General features: G+C 40.3%; 1 protein-coding gene across 1 annotated transcript in view; it reads left to right on the forward strand.

Moving 5' to 3' along the window:
- si:ch1073-358c10.1 (peptide methionine sulfoxide reductase MsrA 1) overlaps positions 1–22,111 on the forward strand; it is a 61,173-nt gene that overhangs the window by 25,448 nt on the left and 13,614 nt on the right. The window contains exon 5 of the mRNA XM_038278150.1: positions 13,497–13,603. Within this exon, the coding sequence (XP_038134078.1) occupies positions 13,497–13,603 (107 nt within the window). The remainder of the gene's footprint in view (positions 1–13,496; positions 13,604–22,111) is intronic.

Raw genomic sequence — 22,111 nt, forward strand, 5'->3', positions numbered from 1 at the left:
TTCTATAATGCTTCACATATAGTCTTGTATCTCACCCTTTTTTTCCTGGCTTTCTTCTTTTTTGGTTCTCAGTTTTTTTGTTCTCATTATGTTTGCACATTTTCCATCCTCCCCCACCTTGTCGGGTTCACCTGCACCCCCTCCACCCTTGTCCTCTTTGCAGCGAACAGAGTGAAAGGGGCGACTGAATAAGCAAACGGCCCGGAGCCCCTTCGGTACATCCGCAGAGCGGCACGCTGACTCGGCCGCTCCCTCAGGCCATCCGCTCATCACACGAACACGCTCACATCCACTCCTCTTTTATCTCTTAGTCACTATCTCCTCCTGGTCTTCGTCCTCCTTTCCCCCCATCTTCCCTGCTCCTCCATCCCTCTCTTCAACACCCCACCCCCTCCCAGCCACCCTTCATCTTAACAACCTATGCTTTCCTACCCTCCTTGTTGTTACCTCCTGATCCCTTTTCCTCCCCTGTACTTCCTCTTCCCTCAGTGCCTTCATCCTCTCTATTTTTTGAGGCCATGCAGTATTTATGCTGTGGGCTTGCTGATGCTGCGTCAGTGAACGGGCAACTCAGGCGTGTGCCGATAGACACCAAAACACAAATGCACAGCTAAAATGGCCGACGCAGCTGTCCTCATTTGATAACGTCTGCACGTACATGCACGCTCAACACTTGTTTTGAAACGTTTGTGGAGTGGGAACATCAGAAAAACAGATATTTTGCGGATCTCTCTAATGCCTTTTATAAATGATGAGGTCGTTCACGTTTTGTTTTTACTTTTTATTAAAAGCTGCGTTTTGGATTTTCCTGTAAATTGTGCAGTGCTGAATTTGAAGTAATATCCTTGCAGCTCATCACAGTTAGAGGGTCAAACAACCAAATGGAGATAAATCAAGCTGTCTTCCATCTGGCGGCAGTTTCTCTCTGACAGCCGAAATGAGCATGAATATTCCTTTATATAATATCTTAACCCCAGCTGGCTGCGACACACGCCAATTCCCTTTTGGGGTACCCCCCTGTATTCCCCTGTGTCACCCCATCCCCTAATATTAGGGCTGCCCCTGCCATCTAAACCAAACCCTGCTCCCATGAGGAGACCTTGACCTCTGACCTGTGAACCCAGCCACCCCCACACTCTTCTAATCTAACCCTGCTTCTCCCGTCTGGTTGGCTGATGATGGCCTGCTCATTACGAGGCGTCAGTCATTATATCCGCACACGTGCCGCAACCTTAATTTGCGGCGATTGCAGCAGAACTCAATGCATTGTGGGGGTTGAGTTTGAAATCTTACTTAACTGTGATAAAATACATTTTGTGAAATATTTTTAAAGTTTTATGTTTGCAAGAATGTAGTATATTTCAATATCTATCATATATATCTATCATATATATGCAAATATCTGTCATATAGTGATTTTAGATGGCTTGTTGGATGTCTTTATAGAAAATAACACTACAAAATTATGATAAAACATTTTTTTTGGGGGGGGTAAGATAACTATCAATAATAGCATGTGCATAAAAGTTAGTGGAATATGAATAAATCTAAGATCTACATTTGTTCTTTGTTTCAACTCATACGTGTAGCATCAGATGCTTTATCTGTGAGAATACAAGTATATAAGTTACAAATTCTAACATGCAACAATGCACGTAGAAACCACAAATCTACAAGGCCAGCTGCAGATCTACATGCCAAATGAAGTCGTTACTGTCCTTACCAGTTGGTGTCCGTAATGCTCCTGAATGTTGTTTACCCACTGCAGTTCAGAGGATGATTACGTAAACAGAATCCTGCATCTAGCGTTATATCTTTGCTCAAATGTTGTTTTCAACGTTTGTTGAACATTCAATCGATGTTTCTGTTTTTTTCCCTCTTTGTCGTGTTTCAAAGGCTGATATCTGATAAGACTTTTCAGTTGCATTACAGCCACAGACTGGTAAGGAGTGTAACAGCTTCTTCACATTTGTAGATCCATATTGTAAACCTGTGGTTTGTAATTGCATTGCTCCAAAACTGTGATTCTGTCATATGCATTCTCAACTTTGAAACATGTAATCTCTCAGATAAAACATCTTGTGTCACATTTATATATAAAAGGTATTTAGGAACCCCAGGTTGCTTTAATTGTTCATTAAATGTCATCTTGACATTACTCCACAGATTATCTACAGGGTTGTGGTCAAGCTAGTCTGATAATTAAAATTTCATAAACCAGATTGTAGTTTAATTTAAATTCAGCACCATATCCACCTGGAAAGCCTCCTGTGGAAAGTGTTTGCAAAAGTGAGGGATGTTGAGTACAATTCTTCCATCTGTTTAGGTAAATCACCTGCTCCCAATATTGAGCTGATCAGCAGCGGTAGCAGCATATGACATATCACATTCTTGATTTGTTTCACAACTAGTGGAGTTAACTTATAAATCAAACTCTTTACAAATCCGGACAGAAAGAAGATCCAAACTAGAGTCCTGCAACGGGTCGGGTACTCGCTGGTCCCCGACGGGTCACCCGCTAAAATGCTCTTTTGCGGGTGAAAAATACATGAATAAAAATAAACGGGTCGGGGGTCGGGCGGATATTTTTTTAGTGCAGGCGGGTAGTTGGTGATTTTTTTTTTTTATGCGTGTGTGTTGTTATGGACATCAGAAATGTTATATTAATTAGGCACTGGGGTCACCCTTGCTGTAGCTTAAAGCCCTGCCGGCAGTGTGGGCTTCCCTCCAAAAAGGCCACAGTCAGTGCATATACGTCTGCTGCAGTGTTAATGGCGCTGTTCTGCAGCGCAGCGTACTATAGCCTATTACTTGATGTGTCAACGGGTCGGGTTGCGGGTTAAATATCAACGGGTCGGGTCGGGTTTGGATTTGAATGAAGATATCTGCGGGTGACGGGTCGGGTTCGGTAGTCATCCTAATGGGTTCGGGAGGGTGCGGGTTGGTAAAACTCGACCCGTGCAAGACTCTAATCCAAACATCGTTCCTATCCGCAACACACAGTCATTTTTTTCATTTTTTAAGAAAGAAATAAAAGATATTCCAGCTAAAATAGACTTAATAGCGGAGTCAGAAGGTACGTCCACAAGCACTGCCATGTTTGTGTTTCTTCAGCCTGCTTTTCTGGTTGTCCTCATACACGTCACTGTATTTCATTGGTTCAAACATATCTGTATTCAAGGTTGATGCATCTATTGCCTTCTGGCAACATGTATTTTGGGGGGATTTTGTGAAATAACAAAACTCGCAACATCTTGCTTGCAAGGTAAAGAATTCCCATCACTCTAAATGTTTGGAAAAAAAAGCAAATTAAAATGATCTATCTTTTGTTTCATTTTTATTTTGATACAAAATAAAATATCTCTAAAAATGAAAGAGTTTCCTTTAGAGCACCCAGCCTACGGCAGCAGGTTAACAATGGGCTTCCATAACAGGCTCCATCTGTATGTCTGAACTTTGGGTCTAAACAGGTTATATCTGCAAAATGCATCTATTAAAGCTACAGTGTGTAATAATTACAGGGATATACAGTCAGAAATGTAATATATTATACATAACTATGTTATTTATCATCATCTACGAGCTCAGCCTCTTAACCTTAATATTTGCATTGCCTTAGAATTTGTTATTTATAATTACATAGGAGCGGGTCTCGCAGCCATGGAGGCAGACATCTTTGCGCTACGGCAGCGCAGAGCCAACAAACTAGCGATTGCGAGATCGCCCATTACGCTCGAAAGTAACTACAGCAAGTTGAGAGAGATGAACTGAGACGGTACTGAACAATAGATGGCAGTATTATGCCTGAGAATACTATCTGTAAAATTATCTATGTAAACAAACCTCATCACTTGAGAAGGTAGGTGATGCGGACGTCGTGGAAGACATTTTGTCCCGTAACGCTCGCCGTACTGTTGGGGGGGAGATGTTCATGTTGCTACAGTCTGCAGTCTGGACGTTAGATGTCGCTAAAAAATACACACTGTAGCTTTAATGCAATTGGAAACAAATGTGTTTTATAAAAATATGCGTAAGGTTATAGTTAAAACCTAGAAATGTGTCACAGTAGAACCTGCAGCAATACAGGATCTTACTCTTTTAATCAAAGGAAGAAATGTCTAAAACCTGATCATGACACTATCATTAGGTCTAATGAGATCAGATCAGTCCCCTCTCTTATTGTAATCTTTTCTAGAATAACAGCAAATATGTCAGTTTTATTCCATAGTTAAAATATTTTAAGCTTTTTAGTCTTTAGAAGTTCTTGATTCATTTAGAGTCAGTTTTTCATGAAAATCTGCCACTAAAAATAAACTTCTGATCCAAATACCACCTAATGTTGTCCAAATTTTGATCTCCTGCAGACTGATATTTGTTGAACAGTGGGGGCAAGTTTCACTCATTACATGCAGAAGCAGCTAAAAATAAACAGATAAGGGCCAGAGTTACAGTGTTCTGACAGCGTGCCCGGAACCATGAAGTGATCATGTTATAGGGCGCCGCTCCACTAGAACAAAAATCAAAGCACTTTTTAAAGCGTGAAATATCTGCAGAGTGTAAACTCAGTCGGCTGTTGTCTCTACACATATTCTCCTGCAATCAGATAATGACCAAGCGAGATGTGCTCCCCTTTCTAGAAAATAACTGTGGTAATGTGCATGATGTGTCATGTGCAGAGTCACAGTTATGATTTAATATCGCCTCTGTATGTGCTCTGTCACCATCTGACAGCAAGCAGTGCATTACTTTCTATTTCCATTCTGTACGTTTGCATGCATACGCAACCCGTGTGGACATGTGTGCAGGTGTGTGTGTCCATTGAGGAGGCTCTCACCATCCTAACTCTGTACTGTCTCTGTCTGCCTCTGTCTCCAGCGCGTTAGCAGCGGCTTACATAAGAACAGGGCAAAAATAGAAGTCGAGAGGAGAGAGGAGGAGGAGAGAGCTCTGCTGGCACGCACACAGTTGGAATGGGCCTGCAGGGCATGACACAAACGCTAGTACTATCGCACATGCACGGGGAACACTGCAGCTATCGGGAATTATATGTCTTTTGTGCATTTTACTAATAGCAAAAACAAAACCCCCGTCAGCATTAAGTAATCTCCTTTTGATGTTGGCATGAATGCAGGGCAGGGTTACAGTTTTTATAGAGCCTATTTGGTTGATATAGCATTTAGGGGGAGGATGATGAAAGGGTAGAGGGGTGGGGATAAAAAAAAGGGGTAAAAGACAAAAGAAAATTCATTAGATTATCCATTAGAGCTCACTCCTCCACAGTCTTATTGGTATGCATAGTGTAATCATTCAGGGGAAAAAAAACTAGCAGGTTATACAAAACACTTTGATAATCAGAGACTTAAGAAAAAAGATAGAAAGTAGCAAAGCAATTAATCTTGTTTTTTTCTGCTTCTAGCCTCCACCCCCTTCTCATAGATATCTGCATCTTTTTCACACAGATTGACTCTTATTGTTGGACCTTTTTTCTACTAAAACTGAAATTAAGTGATGATCTAGCTTTGCTTTCTACAAGACAATCCCTCTCAAATCCCCAAATGCACTTGATCTACGGACACATTCATTCAGATGGTTACAAACAGAGTGAAGAAGGATCTGCTTTAAGCCACAAGCTGGAAGAGAACAGAGAATTAAAGCAAAATCTAGATGCCAAGACCTGAAGGGAAAGTTGGAAGTGGGGAAAAATGACGGGCTTTTATTCCCAGCAGCCAGCAGGGACAACCTGAGTGGAGCCATTTTTTTTTCTTTTCAGCAAAAACGCTGTGAGAGATTTTACAGAGTTGCAACAACTCTCAGTGGGTTTGAACAAAAGCAAAAGTGTTTGCGTGTACATTTGTGCATGACTGTCTCCAAGAGAGCATTGTCACTCCCTCAGAGACTCCCCCTTCCTTCTCCCTCCCACTTCCTTTAAATTTTGGTTCCATCAAAGTTAAAGGAGCCATGTTAAAATTCTCCTTTTTTTGGAAGGGGCTATTAATTAATATTTTTAGCTTTGCGGGCGTAGGTCAGTGACCCCTTAAGGCGTTGTGTGGATGTGTGTTTGTGTGCACATGTGTGACCTCTTGCCCCTCCTCTTCTGTCCACCCCCATTACCCTCTGCTTTCAGAGGCAAGGCTCTCATGCATAATGCAGAGAGAACAGGGAGGTTCTCATTAATAATTACTGCCGCCTTTGATGGATGTAGAAAATAACGAAGGGGCTGTTAAAAATGGAGAGAGTGAGGCAATGGTGGGAGGTTTGTGTTTTTGTTTTTTTATCGGGCAGTTTGTTTCATTTTTGGTAAAGGAGACTAGGATCTCATGGACAAGATATATTAAACAAAAGGTTTATTTTCTGCAGAAGTTCATGATTTAAGTAAACCATTTGTTTCTATATAGATAAGAATCATTTAAAATTGCAGATTTTAGCTCCCAGGGATTTTGTTTCTCAGTTTTTGCTTGATAAAGATGTAAACATGCATCTGGCACACAGGAACGAAAAGAAGAGTAGATGTTTTCACATTACAAAACAAAACCGTAAATGTTATCTGCATTCTGTCCCTTTTCTCTGACCTACCTATGTAAAATTGGCAGCAAACATTTTCAGGCAAAAGTCAATGGACTCATAATGCAGCAGCCATTTAGGCGGTGTTCTGGTCAGGTGAAACTCATTTCCTAAAGGTGGTGGTGGCAGCATGGTGCTGTGGTTGGTGTTGGTTTTCATCACTGTTTTACAGAAATGGATGGAGACTCGGACGGGTGTTTATTCTCCAGTATTAAAAGACTGTAAACATACAGACTGAGCTGCAGTTCAATGGCTTTGATAAAAAATATATCTCCCTGTTTTAGAAAAAGCCCAGCCCTATTTTTTTTAGGAATCTTTGGGGGGAAAAAATAAATGGATGCAGTCAAACACGTTCCATTAAATCAGACTGAGCATTATTGATCTTTTAAAGAGAAATGAGCAAAATCACCTCTAGAAGCAGGAGATGGTGGAGACGAACCATACGTTTCACTGTGAGGGCAGCAAATAGTGATTTTAAGGAATACTGACAAATGCTGCTTTTATAAGGTATGCGTTGCTGCTTTTATAATACAAAAATAATTTATGAGTTTAGTCTCCCTTTGGGATTAATAAAGTATTTTTGAATTAGATTTTTTTCTGATTCCTGCTTAAAAACATCAAAACATCCATCATTGTTTCTAATTTTTTAACTTATTGTTCCCTAATGCTGCCTGAAAAAACTGTGAAAACTGCCTTCTTTGCAAAAGTTACCATCATTCTGTTTTATTTAGGGGTTTCAGAGTAAAGGGAATATGTAAGTGCTATACTTTTCAATTTTTTTTAAAGTCAGGGTGACTTTTCCTTCCACTTCATGATCGTTATGTTGGTTTGTGGAGGGGAGTGGCAGCCTAGGTTAGGGCTTGGAATCCTGAGATTGTGAGTTTGAAACCCACTCCCACTGACTGCTACTCTCACTCTCTGAGCAAGACGCTTAACCCCCGATTGCTCCCCGGGCGCCCCACAGTGGCAGCCCACCCATCCCCAAGAGAATGGGTTAAATGCAACGGTAAATTTCTCTAACGTGAGATCAATAAAGTTCAGTAATTTATTGTCACATGAAGTTGGGTGAAATCCAGTCATGTTTGTTGTTGGAAAGGGCGAAAATAAATAAATATTCATTTTAAGGCACAAGAAGGTAACTGAGACTTACAGACATACTCTGATAACCTTCTATTTTTAACTGATGTTGGGTCTGATAGTTGTGGTCTCTCTTATGCTCTTGTGAAAACCACCTACTGACATTCTTCATTAAACAATTGTTACCAAAGAAAAAAAAACTCCGGATCAGAACTCCAGTTAAAGCGGGAGTTCTGTTTGGGAATATTTCTACTAGGTTTGCAGATCTATAAGTGAAAATTTCTTGCTGAAATATCCAGAACTAGGTGTGCTGCAGTCCTAAAAACGTCTCCATTAATGTGTCGGAAGGGTGAGAAAATTCTGCATTATGCTGCAGCAGCTGCTGCTCTTATGTAAATGTAGGAACTGGTGTTTCTGAAGACCACCCAGACATTGTTTGTTGGTAAAATGTGAGGAAAAATCTTTTTTTTCTCATTCACTTAATGCTTTACAACTTAAAAAGATTGACAGAAATCAACATTTAAATGAAGTATTTCTTTATATTTGCAAAATTCTGCAAGTTACCGGTACCTAAAGAAATTGGTGGAGTCACTGGCTGTTTAATTATTTACAGGACCAAAGCATGAAAAATCATCATAACTTGCAGGTTCTGTTTGTGTTCATTATTAATTTATTTAAATAACTAAAATATTTGTGTTTTAACAATATTCAATTGAATCTTGAGAACAAATGTTTATGCAGCTCAGCTTTCCCGTTCCTTACATCATCTTTGACCCATGCACCCACTGACTTTTATCGAGGAACATTCAGTAAACAGATTCTCTGGCGCAGCAAACTTCACTTATTGTGAGTTTATTCAGTGTGTGTCACAGAGCAGCCGCTGGTTGCTTGTCTGCTTTGATTTGAATGACGACCAGATTCATACTTATGGCCGTTCCGCTTGAACTCCCCATGTGGCAGATAGGTTGTGACACTCCATGATGTAAGGTAGCATTTAATCTAAAGACAACAAGATATGCAGATTACTGTGTCAAAGAGATATTTTCTGTGTCACTGGAGATTGTTCCTCTCCCGTAGTGTACCCAGAAAGATCCCGCAGCAGTACTGCTACTGTACTACAGCAAGGTTAACTAACTAAACTGTATGTTAATACTGTGATGGTCAAAACTGATCACTATAAGGGATAAAGATAAGTGACATAATTTTAATCTCAATCTGAGGTGCTTCTCTGAGGCCTAAATTTCATTATTCAGCCATGAATATCTTGGCTTAATGCAGCCAGAGGTAACACACATCTAACTTAAAGTGCTTAATGCATCCTCTGGGTAATTCTCAGCCCTGCCAAATGTAATTCCTGATTTTAAGGCTCCACATAAATCACAGGAAGGTCCGTGCCAATGCAGTCATTGTATTAAATTGTGCAAATGCTTATATTTGATATGCCGGCCGTGTAGATTCCAAGTCATCCAGGACATGACAAACACAAGTGCTTTAATAGAAAACATCTGACTACTCCCTCTGTTTTATGAACCTCTCATCCATTCAATTTAGGCTACATCCTCAACTGAAACAGTTTCTGCACAGAAACGTTTGAGAGTAAAGACGAAAGTGAACAAATGCCGTGCCATTAAGGGGCACTGCAACACTGCCACGGTGATGCTGCCACAGAAGGTAGGAGAAGGAAAAAGAGCAGGGTAAAACAACAAATCGTAGCATAAGAAAAGAGGTCGTCATAGTAAAGCAAAACAGGCTGGCTTAAAATCCACAATAAATGAAATACTTTCTGGAACAAACACAACTCCATAGTCTGACTTTTTGTTGTGGTTAGTTTCGCTCATGTGGGTTCACAGAGAAAGGCCTATATTAGTCAGACGCACATAATCTGCTAGTTTGTAGCTGGTTAGGCGAGTCCAGGAGGAGCCACCATGGGGAATGGCTTCTGTCTTTCCCACTTTGGGAGCAGGTTTCAAATCTGTCGGAAATCAGTGTAATATCGGCCAAAACATGAATATAGGAATATGTCGGCCTTTATCCAAACTCCACGATGAAAATAAGCTGATAGAAAGACTCCAATTCTGTTTAAAGTTTATGTAAAATCTTGGATAATAATACCTGGTTCAGTTACTCTCATTACAATTGTTTTTGACTATTTTATCTTATTTGAGTTATATTAATTAATCAAACCTTTTCTAACATTCCAGACTACAAAATAAGTAATAATTGTATTTATAAATCATGATGATAGCGTATCAGTTCAATATCAGAATTACAGTACCTCTGTCTTTTACAATTGGGTGAAATTATGAGACAAAATATGCAGAATTTATAAGCAGTCTGAAAATGCATTAATTATTTTCTATATTATGATTGTTATAGATGGTATGTTATGTTCTTTAATAGCTTTCTCAAGCATCTTGCACTTTCAGATTGTAATAATTGGGTTACCTCAGAATAACAATTGGTTTGACTGGTGATACCCAGTTCATTTGTAGCCGCAGCATATGGCAGCAAAGGAAACTGTCGCCTAACCTGCCAAGCACCGAACACAAGATAGAAACTCTGAGTTAATATTTATTGAACACAGTTTAGCATTTAGTTACTGAAAAGCCAATGATCCCCCTCAGGAGTTGCCTGTTTTTTCATAAACAAAACAGAGTGTTGAAACTCAGTTTTGTTGGATGAGTTCAGACGCCTCATGGATGCCAGCACCAGTGCATGTTTGATGTACAACCAAGAAGCTGTTTGCCAACATGTTCTCAAATCAACTTTACAAGGTGATTAGCAATCACTGTCGGGCTTTCAGCTATAGTTTCTCCCCAATTTACTGCCAGAATATTTCCTTACTCAATAAGAAACATGAAAAAAGTCCTGAAATCAAAAGAAGACAAATGCAGATACAACTGGATATAAACTATGTGTCAACCAGTGGAAAGTCAAGACTGAATTAGCCTCCAAAGGAGAAAAACCTCAAGTTCAAGTGAGCTGAGTTCATGGCACTATCAGTCTATTGGAGACATATCTGTTTCTGCCTCAAAGGAGCACATAGCCTTAACTGGCTGCAGCTCATAACAGCTGCTAGAAATTGAGAAACTAGAGCATTTCTAGTTATGGATGAGAAAAAGAATAGCCTTTCACACCAAAAGCAAATACTGGAGTCAGTAGGGAGCTGCACATCGATGCAGGAGCTGCAGAACTAAAACCTTAGGAGTGATAGAAGCTGTTTATTCCTCTAATCACGGTGCTTTAGGCCTGGCTGGCTTCAAAACCTACTGATGTAAAGCTGATGAAAATGTTGATTGTCTCACAGATGATAGAAGAAAATGCTGCTTTAAAAAGGTACTTTACTCTGTATAGATTTTATGTTTGCACTTCACATTCAAAGGTTTTAGCAAAGTAGTAGTCAAATATAACAAGATAACATCTTAAAAGTGCTTCTTCTCCAGTAAAAGAAATAAAAAACAGATCAGCTAAATGACCTCTACAAGATCTGGATACTTTGTTTTATCTTTCTTTAATATATTCAAAAAGACCCTTACAAATTTATTCTGTTTGGTCTTTATTTCCTACATATAAATGCTCAAACTGGCAAAAAAACGTAGACTAGGAAAAGATAACTAAGTTTAATAGATGACTCATTTTATTGAAGGAGAATTTAAGCAAACTAAGCTGGCATGTGGAAAAGAAAACCAAAGTCATAGAGATACACCATCCTTCAAATGTCACAAATCTATCCCTTTAACTTTGGGGACAAAGTGAAGCTCAGTAAGAGTCTTTAGTTACAAATGGAGAAAATGATGGAGCAGATGTGAATCTTAAAGGGAGACCATCCTGTCAAAATTAATCCAAGAGCTCTTCAGCCTCATCCAGGCTGTTATAAAAGATCCCAGGAGAACATCTAAAGCACTGGGGAAAGAACGGCCTTTTAGTGAGCATTACAGGGCAACAGCTACTGCTGACTGAGAAGCAGTTTGGATCAAAATTAAACTGAGGTCATGCTGTCTTTGCTCTAAAACCTTTCCTTGCATCTTAAATCAAACAGTTTATAATTAAGAATGTGTCAAGGTATTTTAATAGACTCAGTTCTTGTTGTTGCTAACACTTAACGGTCTTTGATGGTATCAGTGGTGGAAAAACGTGTTATTAGAGAGCAATTATTTGTTCAAACAATGGCAGTTGGGTTTGGTTAGTTTTATTTTTCAAGAGGACATTGGGGGCTTTTTCTCTAAACTATTCTTGGATTTCTTTTGAGCTGGGTACTCAGTGGTCTATGTTTTAATTCGGCCTAACTCGTGTTGAAGTTTTAGGCCACACGAAGTCAAACCCTGGCCTAAACGCACACATTTTTCACCAAACCAGCCTCTCATCCATACGAAGCCGGCGTTTCGGGGGTCTGTAAACGATCTTTTTTTTATTAAGCCTTCAGAGTGGGAAGATTTTGAAACGCCGTTTTCGCGTTTCCATCTTTAAGCTCTAACCGCATTTTTTTTTTACGCACATGCGTCATAGCGTCGCCTCTAAACACGCATGCGCAACACAGTATCACAACAAAAATGGCGCCGTACTGTGTTGAATGGTTGCTGCTCATGCTACTCACCCTGCTGTCGGGCTTACAACAGAATCTTCTTCTTCTGGAATATCTCCAGGAAGAACAGAGCAATATAGACGACATAGTTCATTACCTCAATTTGACTGAACCACGAAAATGGACCTGCAGGGCCATTTTCCGGTTTGGTTGTTGTTTAAATATTACTGCGCATGCCCAACATTTCGTTGCCTGTTTTCGCCTATTTTTGCTTTGGCACCACAGCACCACTTACAGGCCTGGCATACATTTTGCAGCGTTTTCATGTATTCGTGTGGTCGATTACATTTATTTTACGTCTCCGTCTTTACGACAAACGTTCTGGAAAATATTAGCGTTTCGTGTTCGTTTTGACTTCGTGTGTACGGGGCCTTACTCTCTTTATTTTTTTATTTTAACGGCAATCCCCCCCTTTAACGACCGACCCTTAGAATCATAGACAGGTTCAGATATTACAGGCTAGCGATGGAACTAAACGACCCATTCATCGGTTACCATTTGCATGTTTCCAAGCAATACAAGGCTTTGTCTATATAAGACTCAAACTCACTGTGGATCCAGACATTTGAATTGAGAAAGCTTCCTGGAGAGGTGGCAAAACATCTTCAAATCTTGAAAACCAAGTCCAGTGGATATTTTTTTGAATTTTTATGGAATTTATTTTAAAGATTTCACACTAATTGGGCCTAGGTGAAATGAAACCAACTGTAAGGGATGCAAATACTTTTTCACAGTTTTTTTTTTACCTAATACCTTGATGTATCAGGCCACCTTTCACTGAAAGTCCAAAACAGATCTGATCTTTGCAGTTCCATCCATCCATCCATCTTCCACCACGCATATTCCAAGCAGGGTCACGAGGTGTGCTGGTGCCTACCTCAAGCTGTCTACAGGCGAGAGGCGGGGTACACCCTGGACAGACAACCATTCATGCACACACTAACACTTAAGTAGAATTTAAAGAAGCAGCTAACAGCTATGTTTTTTTTTTTGTTTTTTTTTTGGACTGTGGGAGGAAGCCAGAGTACTCAGAGAGAACCCACGCATGCTCAGCAAGAACATGCAAATTCCATGCAGGAAGACCCTGGGCTGGGAATTGAACCTGAAACCTTCTTGCTGCCCACTGCGCCACTGAGCAGCCCTTTCTTACAGTTTTTATTTCATTAAACAAAGGATTCAGTTTGACGTAAATTTGAAGAATTTTTATTTAATTAAGGTTGAATGCACCTCCCATCATATGGCTTATATTATCATTGCTTGTTCTTGTTTTATGCAGGTATGAAGCAGCACAACGATCAAGGCACTCAGTATCGTTCGGCCATCTACACATCCACTGCTGCTCAACGGGAGGCTGCATTGAAGAGCAAAGAGGCCTTCCAGAAGGTGACCACACACAAACACAAGCACACCACCCAATGATTGTATGGGGGCCGCACATACGTTTTGCTCCATCTGGTGGAGTACTAGATGGTCACAATCTATGAATGGGACTCACTGGGGTAAGAGGACTGTAGGTACACTGCAACTATATTGGTAAACCCACTTAGGCATCCTAGCTGGGTGTCCAGTGGATATTAGAGAATCTGCTTAAATTAGACGATACATAAAGGACCCGTATCGTACCCTACTTTTCATTCAAAGTTGTCCTTAACCAAACCTTTCAATGGAATTAATATGGGGCCATAGATCGATGCACAGTCTCTTCTTGGGCCCCTATTTCAGTTCGTTTTCTTTACGTGATGTCCCAATGTGTAAAGGTCGGGTTTTATATGGGTATTATTTATTCATGCATGCTTTTTTATCAATGTTTACCATTTAGCTCATTTAAACTAAACACAGATCAGAACCAAAATAAATGGAAATAAAGTCTAATAAAAACAAACAGATTCAATTATATATGATGCTTGAGCATTGTATTCAAGTTTATCCTCTAAATTGATTGTCATACTTACCTTCTAGTAGAATAAACTCAAACGGATTAGTTAATTACATAGTTTGAAGCTGTTTTGTTAAGAGAAACCAAACAGAGCTATGTATGTTCAAAATGGCAAGGTGTGGATAAGAAATGGAAATTTGCATCAGGGAACAGGTGAAATAAAACAAACATGGTGGACACTTTAATAAAAAATCTGAATAATGTCTAATTATGTCTGTACTTTCTTTAACTAAGCTACATTTTGCTAGATGAAAGCGACGGGTCATGTAGTTGAGTCTTTAGTCATTTTCTGTTTTGTTTTTTTACTATTGAAAGAAGGAGCTCTATTTGGACCAAACTCATCTCCATCTCTATAAGGGGAGGAGGGTCAGTAGGTCATTCTAACTGATTTCCTTTCAGCAGCACACGCGTCCCCCTTTTGTTCTTTCTGTCCATCTGTCTATCCCTCCATCCATCATTTAAAATTGATCCCTGCATCTTTTTGGCTCAATCACCTCCTCAGTCCTAAATGCCTTTCATGGAGTAGCTGACGGGGGGCAGAGGGGAGCAAATTATCATCTTCCTGGTTATGTTGGGGGCTCTGGGTCAGCAGTCAAGGACCAGAAGGCTGTTACGTTGTCCTGGCAACAACCTCCCAACCTTGGCCTTGAGCTGGGGTCAGGGGTTAGGGGAGCTTTGGCAGATGGGACTAGAGGCAACGGGAGGCGTGGAGGCAAGGCAGAAAAGCTAAGGAGGGAAGAGGCCATGTCATGGAGGCGTCACTGCTGACAGGCTGTCAACTGAAATACATCCACACCCACAGGATGTGGGTGTGGATGTTTATAAGCCATGCAGGAGAAAACCAGTCAGCATCATGAGGCTGTGGGACGGGCTGACAGTGTACAAAACAGAAAATTTTTTACAATACCTGAGGAGACATTTATCTGTTTCTCTACATCTGATTTCCCACAGTAACACATAAACCACATTAAAGAGGTTGTAATCTTATATGTGTTGAACTTTGTTAACACGTGATTAAATAAGCCCCAATTAAGGATAATGACTTTTACAATAGGTCTATAACAAAACACGCAGCTGGAGGAGAGACTAGATTTACCTGAATGAGGCAAAATTAGATTTGAACAATATTTAGATTAAGCTTACTTTTTTATAGTTTCATTAAAGGCACACCGCAGACTTTGTGACCTAAAGAGTTGACGCATGAGTTATTTTAAATGATTCTTCAGGCCAGAATACTTGTATATTGACACTATCAATGCTACAAGCGGGGCTCCCCTCTTGAAATACCACCTATATAAGTTGGGAGAAGATGCACTGTCACTGGCCAGGTCATGTGACCTGGAAAAATATATCGTTTCACGGCTACAGGCTCTTATATAGCTAAAGACCTTAAGCTTTTGCTCTACTGTTTTTCCACCTGCTTGACTACTGGTCATGGCTGAGGCAAGGAAAAAGTTTAAACCTTCTGAGGAGGCTATAAAGAGAAAACATGAAAGGCATCATGTGCGAGGAAAAACAAGAGTCGACCTTGGAAAGGAGTTTATTGGTTGGCGCAGGCTGAAAGAAGAAGCCTGATGTAAAACCAATTCTGTTTTCTAAACTTTATTATTAGACTGGTAAGTTAACACTTTGCTTCTAGTATACAGTCATATATGTTTGTTATTATTTTTATGTTTAGTCGAGGAAAATACTATTATTCTATAGTATAATCTGCTTCAACTGACTGTTTAATTTTTTTTCTTTCATAATGATAATTTTCCTTCCATCCATCCATTTCCAGTCACGATTATCCCAAATAATGTTAATAGAACCTAATAATATCACCATGATTATAGTTTTAGTGCCAGTGGAGCTATTTACTGCTTAACAATTTTATATGCAACCAATATTTCTGCCAGTTTTTGACACTCCCAGATATTTAGCCTATAATAAAAACAGAAAATGATCCTTTGGCATTGATTTAGTTTCTGTGATCATGATAAAAACTTGTTTAAATTATTTCTTAACAGTTTCTTTGATTCTACATCACCAAAGCTTTATTCTACCACCACTGTGTTTGAGGATGATATACCTGGTCGGTATGCACTGTTAAAAAGTCAAAGGTGTTAGGTTTAATTTAATTGATGATGTGTTCATCTTAAACCCAAATAATACCTGCCTGTTATGTGTTAAATCTAATGTTTTATCTAATTAGGACTGTTATTCTGTCCTGGTTATACAATTATCACGTTCTTTATCTACATAAAAGAGATTAGGAAATGAAATGAGGGCAGAGAAGGGGTGGCTCTTTCTTAACAGCAAGTTTATCCCAGATAAAAGCACAGAGAACCTGTATTCCTCGGTCATTATTGTTAAAAGGTTTAACCACATCTAACCTAGGATATAGGAATATATATATTCCTAGATCCTCAGAAGGTATAATGCATGGCTCCTCTGATTAATATACTTATTCCATTCTTACATGGTACTAATTCCAGTCTTACATGGTAGAATGAACAGTGAACTATCTGAAAGATCTCAAAGTTTAGAACAACCCTGCTTTAAATATCTCCACAGCTTTCTGTCAGACTCGCCAGCTGAGTTGCTTGGTCTTCATGATACTGGATGTTCTCTAATTGTATATATTTATTAAAGATGGCGGCGATTCCAAGGCAGTGGCCAAGAGCAGCTCCTCTTGACAAATTTACGAAATATGCCCCTTAAAGGAATAGTACACCCAAAACATGATTAGCCTTCATTTTCTACTCACCCCCATGCTGAACAACACTCTGGAGTACTTTTTTGATATCTCAAATGCATCTGGAGATCTGGGAGGCTTCTTGCTGTCTGCTGACATTCAAATAATGGAGGTCTATGGTGACCGAGACAGAAAGGTCCATAAAAGTCCACAAAAAACGTGTCAATATTCCTCCATACTGCTCGTCCAGTGTATTCCAAGTGTCCTGAGTGGGTAGCATCCAGAATTTACTCGAAACGAAGTTATTTAGAATGTTTTTAGAGCATAAACAGTAGTGTATAGGATTTCCTGAAAGCGCGCACATGCGCGTTCACGACGCTACGGAAGCTAATCATGTTTTGGGTGTACTATTCCTTTAAAACGATACAAACTACACATCAAACCCGCATCTATGATCGCCAATGCCTGCTGGAGCTAAGGTCACAAAATGTTTTAAATACTGACATTTTTGACCGTTTAAAAAGCTGAAGAATGCTACGGACGGATGTCAACAATCAACAGTGGAAAATAACAGGCGAAGGAAGAGATGCGAGAGACGGAGTAAGCGGGGCTGCAGAGGGGGGCTGCAGAGGGGGGCTAACTGCGAAGCTAAAGAAAGATCCCCACAGACCATCGCTTCCATCAATCCTGTTCTCCAACGTCAGCTCGTTGGAAAAAGAATGGATAATTTCCGACTCAAACTTTCTTCAAAAAGGAGATATGTAACTGCTACGTCATCATTCTGACGGGGTCTTTGCTGTGTCCGGCAGTACCGGACTGTGCTGTTGGCCTGAGGGGGTTGATGCTGTACCGTCAATAGAAACAAAGAACTCTGCGTTAATGGAGGCTCCTCTGAGAATGTTCCCAGGCAATCTTCAGCCTAATTTTCACCTGATGCTGAAACATCCCCAGCCGGCTCCTCCCGGCCCGCTCCAGCTTCCACACTTTCTCTGGCTTCGTCTGTCGCTGCTAAACCTGCCGATGAAACCACTGTTGCTTCATCCACCGCAGCCTTTTCAACCCAGGGGGCTACCACCCTCACAGCATCGTCATCATCGTCCTCTTCCTCCCGTGCTTCAGGAGCTGGAGGCAGTAGTAGCAGCTCAACAACAACTGCTGCTTACCTTATCAAGGCTGCACTTTTAAAAAAATGAAATTGCTTTTCTAAATGCAATTTTGTTTGGTTTAAACTTGTGTATACAAAATGATAAAATAAATTTGTCTAAGATATAGTGAAGAATGTTCTTTTTCCAGATTAATCATCAAAATAAGTGGTCAGTTGTTAATTATTCTGGTGATTTGTTCACGTAAGGCCGTCATACGTGCTCCTCCCCATTTTCACTTACCGGTGGTGAGTCTGACATAGTGGAAAAATCGCAAATCTTCTTTTGGAAAGTTAAGTTGTATGAGCGATGCAAACAAAAACTTTTAAGCAGAGCATGCACAAGGACATATGGGCTTGTGCACGCTCTGTGACATTAATAAGCATCCTCTGTGGGGCGCGGGTACATTGTTGTGCATGTGCATTTCTTTTTAAAAAGTGGATAGGGCGGGTCTTTTCAAAAATTCACGAAAATCCTTCATTATACAGTGAAAACCTATTGAGGTTTTCTCATTGTAAGGCTTCTTGGACAAAAGGATCATGTTTTTTAAATAATCCCGTGGCCTTTACAGAACAGCTGGATTTATACTGATCATGAATTAGTAAAAAAGTAATTTCCCTCTGGGATTATTAAAGTATTTCTGATTCTGATAATTACACTCATTTGGAATCTATGTTATGTAACTTGTAAAGATGATATCATTTAAGTGTTTTAATTTTTCCTGTTTTCCTAATTTTTCGGGACAATTTCATCTTTTTTTAAAAGTGCAGCCTTGAAAAAAAAGTGAAAAAGAAAAAATATGAAGTTTCATATCTTAAAATCAGCGTATAGGGAAACTGTTGCATTATTCAGTTTTATTATTTATATGGAATGTTTATATGAATTTAGCTTTTTAAAGCATACAGACTTCCATCTCCTCACCAACGCTGCTGACACAATCACTCTGTCAATGACTTCCGTCAGAGGGCCACTGGGGCCCCTTTCTTCCTAAAGCAGCTGACACACTTTAAGCTAAGATGGCAGCATCCTTCCACGCAAATGGTTCCCGTGAACAAATCTAGATAGAGACATGCTTCCTGGGCCACAGATGCATTCAGATCTGCATCTTGTATCCTAAAAGTCTGGGAGAACATCAGCAGAAATGAAGCAGTGTTCGCTAAAGGAGAGTGGGCGAAGGCGATCCATGATGACCAGATTTAAGACAGGCATTGCAAAATCCAGATTCCAGCCCACTGCTGGGCCGTGAGTCACACGCACACAAAAGCATACATTTGGCACATAGAGGCGCAGCCCAATGAATAATTAACCCATATGAGGAGTCTCCTCTGCAGGGCTTTCAGTTCCTTAACTTCAGCGTTGAGGGGGAGGTTTGGTGGGGTAAGAGCGTGAGGCAGAAAAGCTTGTTTAAGCGCAAGAGCCAAGAGGAAGGGAGGGTAGAGGGGAAGCAGAGGGGAGAAGGGGGTTCTCTGTAATGAAATTTGAAATTTGCGGAACATCAAAGGCTTCTGTAGCCCAGCCGCTGTGGCAGAAGAGCAAAGAGGAGGAGTGCTTCTCTTTCTCCGTCTCTCCGATCTCTGTTCTTCCCCTTCTTCCCATCTCCCTGCATCCCTCCCTCTCTGCTGCAAGTGTCTCCCCAGAGTTGGGTGAGGGGCGTGGGGTTTAGCAGAGGGTGAGAGAAAACGGATGGGAATAGTTGATTAGGAGGAGCCCGGGTGGGGGGGGGGGGGGGGGGGGGGGGGGGGCTTAGAGATGGGTTAGGGGTTTGGATAGACACATGTGTGTGCATGTATGAACAATAGGGTTTATCAAGACGGCTTTGAATATTGTGTGCATGTGTGCCGGGCCTTGGAGGAGTGAGTGTGCCCTCTGATAAAGCATCCCAACTTAATGAGCTTGAAAGCGGGATGAAGAGGGGAGGGATGTTGAAGTTCTGAGGATGGGTGGAGGGAAAAAAGGCATTTGAGGTTAGAAGTGATGGGGAGAAGCCTGAGGCTTGGTAAAACAGGGCACAGTATCAGCAGGTTTTGTAATGTGACTTCATGTCACACAAGCTTTCCTTGATTATCTAGTTTGGAAAGTGTTTTTAAAAATGACTTTTGCCATTCCAAATGTTCCCAGTTCTTCTGGTTTTAGGTTGTATTAAAGGTTGTTGCTGTTTACTAGTGTTACTGAGACATTTATGCATATAGCCTTAAAATAGCAATGCGACTAGATCTGGTTAATGTGTGGTTTTATTCTTTATCAGTAACTTCTTTCAGCGTTGCGATGCTGCTGATTCTGCCACAGTTTTAAGTAGCAAAGCAGGACGGATCTTCTGAGATTTCCTTTTTAAGAGAATCTGTCGCTTTACATCTGGCTTGAAAAAAAACAACAATGAAAGAAGTTTGAGGAGGCATCTTCTCGCTTCAAAATATGGAAGCATATGCATCCCCCTCTGCTCCCAGGATGTAGGAGAGTTGGCGTCCTCGCTCACAAAATGTAGGAGGGCTCGGTGAAGATTAGAGCCCGACTAAAATGGATGCCTGACCAGCGCTGCAGGAGGGGAGGATGGATGAGGAGAGAAGGGCGGGAAATAAAAACCTCTGCGTCCGTTGGGCACATTTCACAAAGCCTTCTTAGCAGCGGTTCTTCTTTCCTCATTCGTTTTTCAACAACTAAATGCATTTTATTTACTCTCTCCCTTTCTTATTATCTCCCTTTCTTTCATCTGTTTCTCTGCGTCCTGCCATCTCTGGCTGTCTGAGGTCATCAAGGGCAACCCTAAGGGTGCGGCATGCTCGTCCGCTCGCTCCATGTCAGGCTTTTTTTCATGTATTTCCAGGCCGCTCCAACATAGCACAGCTTTGATGCAGTGCGTGCTCAAAAGTGTATCTACATTTTTAAGATGCTGAAGGGATTTTTGTGAACTCCAGAGTTCAGGTGTGCAGTAGCAGTCGACGCTTCTCCAGTTTTAGATCAGAGAGAAGAGGATCCAGAGCAGGAATGCAAATACCTTCATCTCTTGTCTTTTTAACTCTTAGATTTATTTAAATTAGCTCATCTATGTTTGTTTCCATTTAGACATTTGCAGTGAATGTTAATTTTTATTTGGCACTGCAGGTTGATCATTTAAAAACTTAATTGAAAAAAATGCTTAATGCTCAGTTATAAAGTATTTTAAGTGCATTTTAGAGCTGAGAAATCACAGCCGTGGGATCAGGTAGAAAATTGCTGGAATTGTTCCTGAACCAAAGCCAGAGTTGATGAAAAAAAATCAAGTTATATTTTTTAATTTGCTCCCAGAAAACATGTTTCTGTCATATTGTCACAATTCTGTCTCTGGTTTTTGGTTTAAAGATAAAATTGGTTTCTAAAGATTTTGAGGGCTAGAATAACACAAGTGAAAAGAATATTTTTTTACTGTTTCCCTTAAGTAAAATAACACATTTTGTTTGTTGGTAATCTTCCCGCCAATAGTTTCTGCTTCTAAAATGCTTCTAAAACCAAATTCAAGTTATGCACAAATCTTACTCCACTTATATCTGCTTTCGACCCTGAAAGTGTTTCTACAATATAAACCTTTTGCAGTTCCTACAACCCTTCAAACCTTTTCAACTTGTTCACATTTTGGTCCCAATAAAACCACAGACTACAGAATATCCATGTTATTTCAGCATGAAGTAGCTCATCATTGTGAGGTGATAAAAAATGTAAAACATCCTTTTACTGTGACTACAGCTGCAGCTACAGCTTTGGACCTTGTCTGTCTGGTTACATTTAGCTCTTAGCCATCCTAATAAACACATAATGCTTTGAGTGAAACTATTTCCTCGTAGCGGTGACTGCATGTTTAGGGTTGTTGTCCTGCTGGAAGGTAAACCTCAGCCTGACTTTGGAGAGAATTTGCAGCGTCCAACAGGTTTTCGTCCTTTGTTAATTTCCAGCCATCCTCCCATCAACCCTTTATTTTGTAGTTTTCAGATTTTTTGCATGTAAGCCTGAAGTTTTTATTCAGTCTGACCAGAGCCTTTTCTCTTTGTATGTTTTGGATTGTAATTAGGGGTGTTAGGAGTGACAGAGGCGTCACATCAAATCAATACTCTATGCTAGAGTGTTTATCAAACTGTAGAAAGGTCTCTGCAGTTTCTAGAGTTATT

Source organism: Cyprinodon tularosa, unplaced genomic scaffold (assembly GCF_016077235.1).
Source record: "Cyprinodon tularosa strain WSP-4 unplaced genomic scaffold, ASM1607723v1 ctg139, whole genome shotgun sequence".
In the NCBI taxonomy this organism is placed as follows: Eukaryota; Metazoa; Chordata; class Actinopteri; order Cyprinodontiformes; family Cyprinodontidae; genus Cyprinodon; species Cyprinodon tularosa.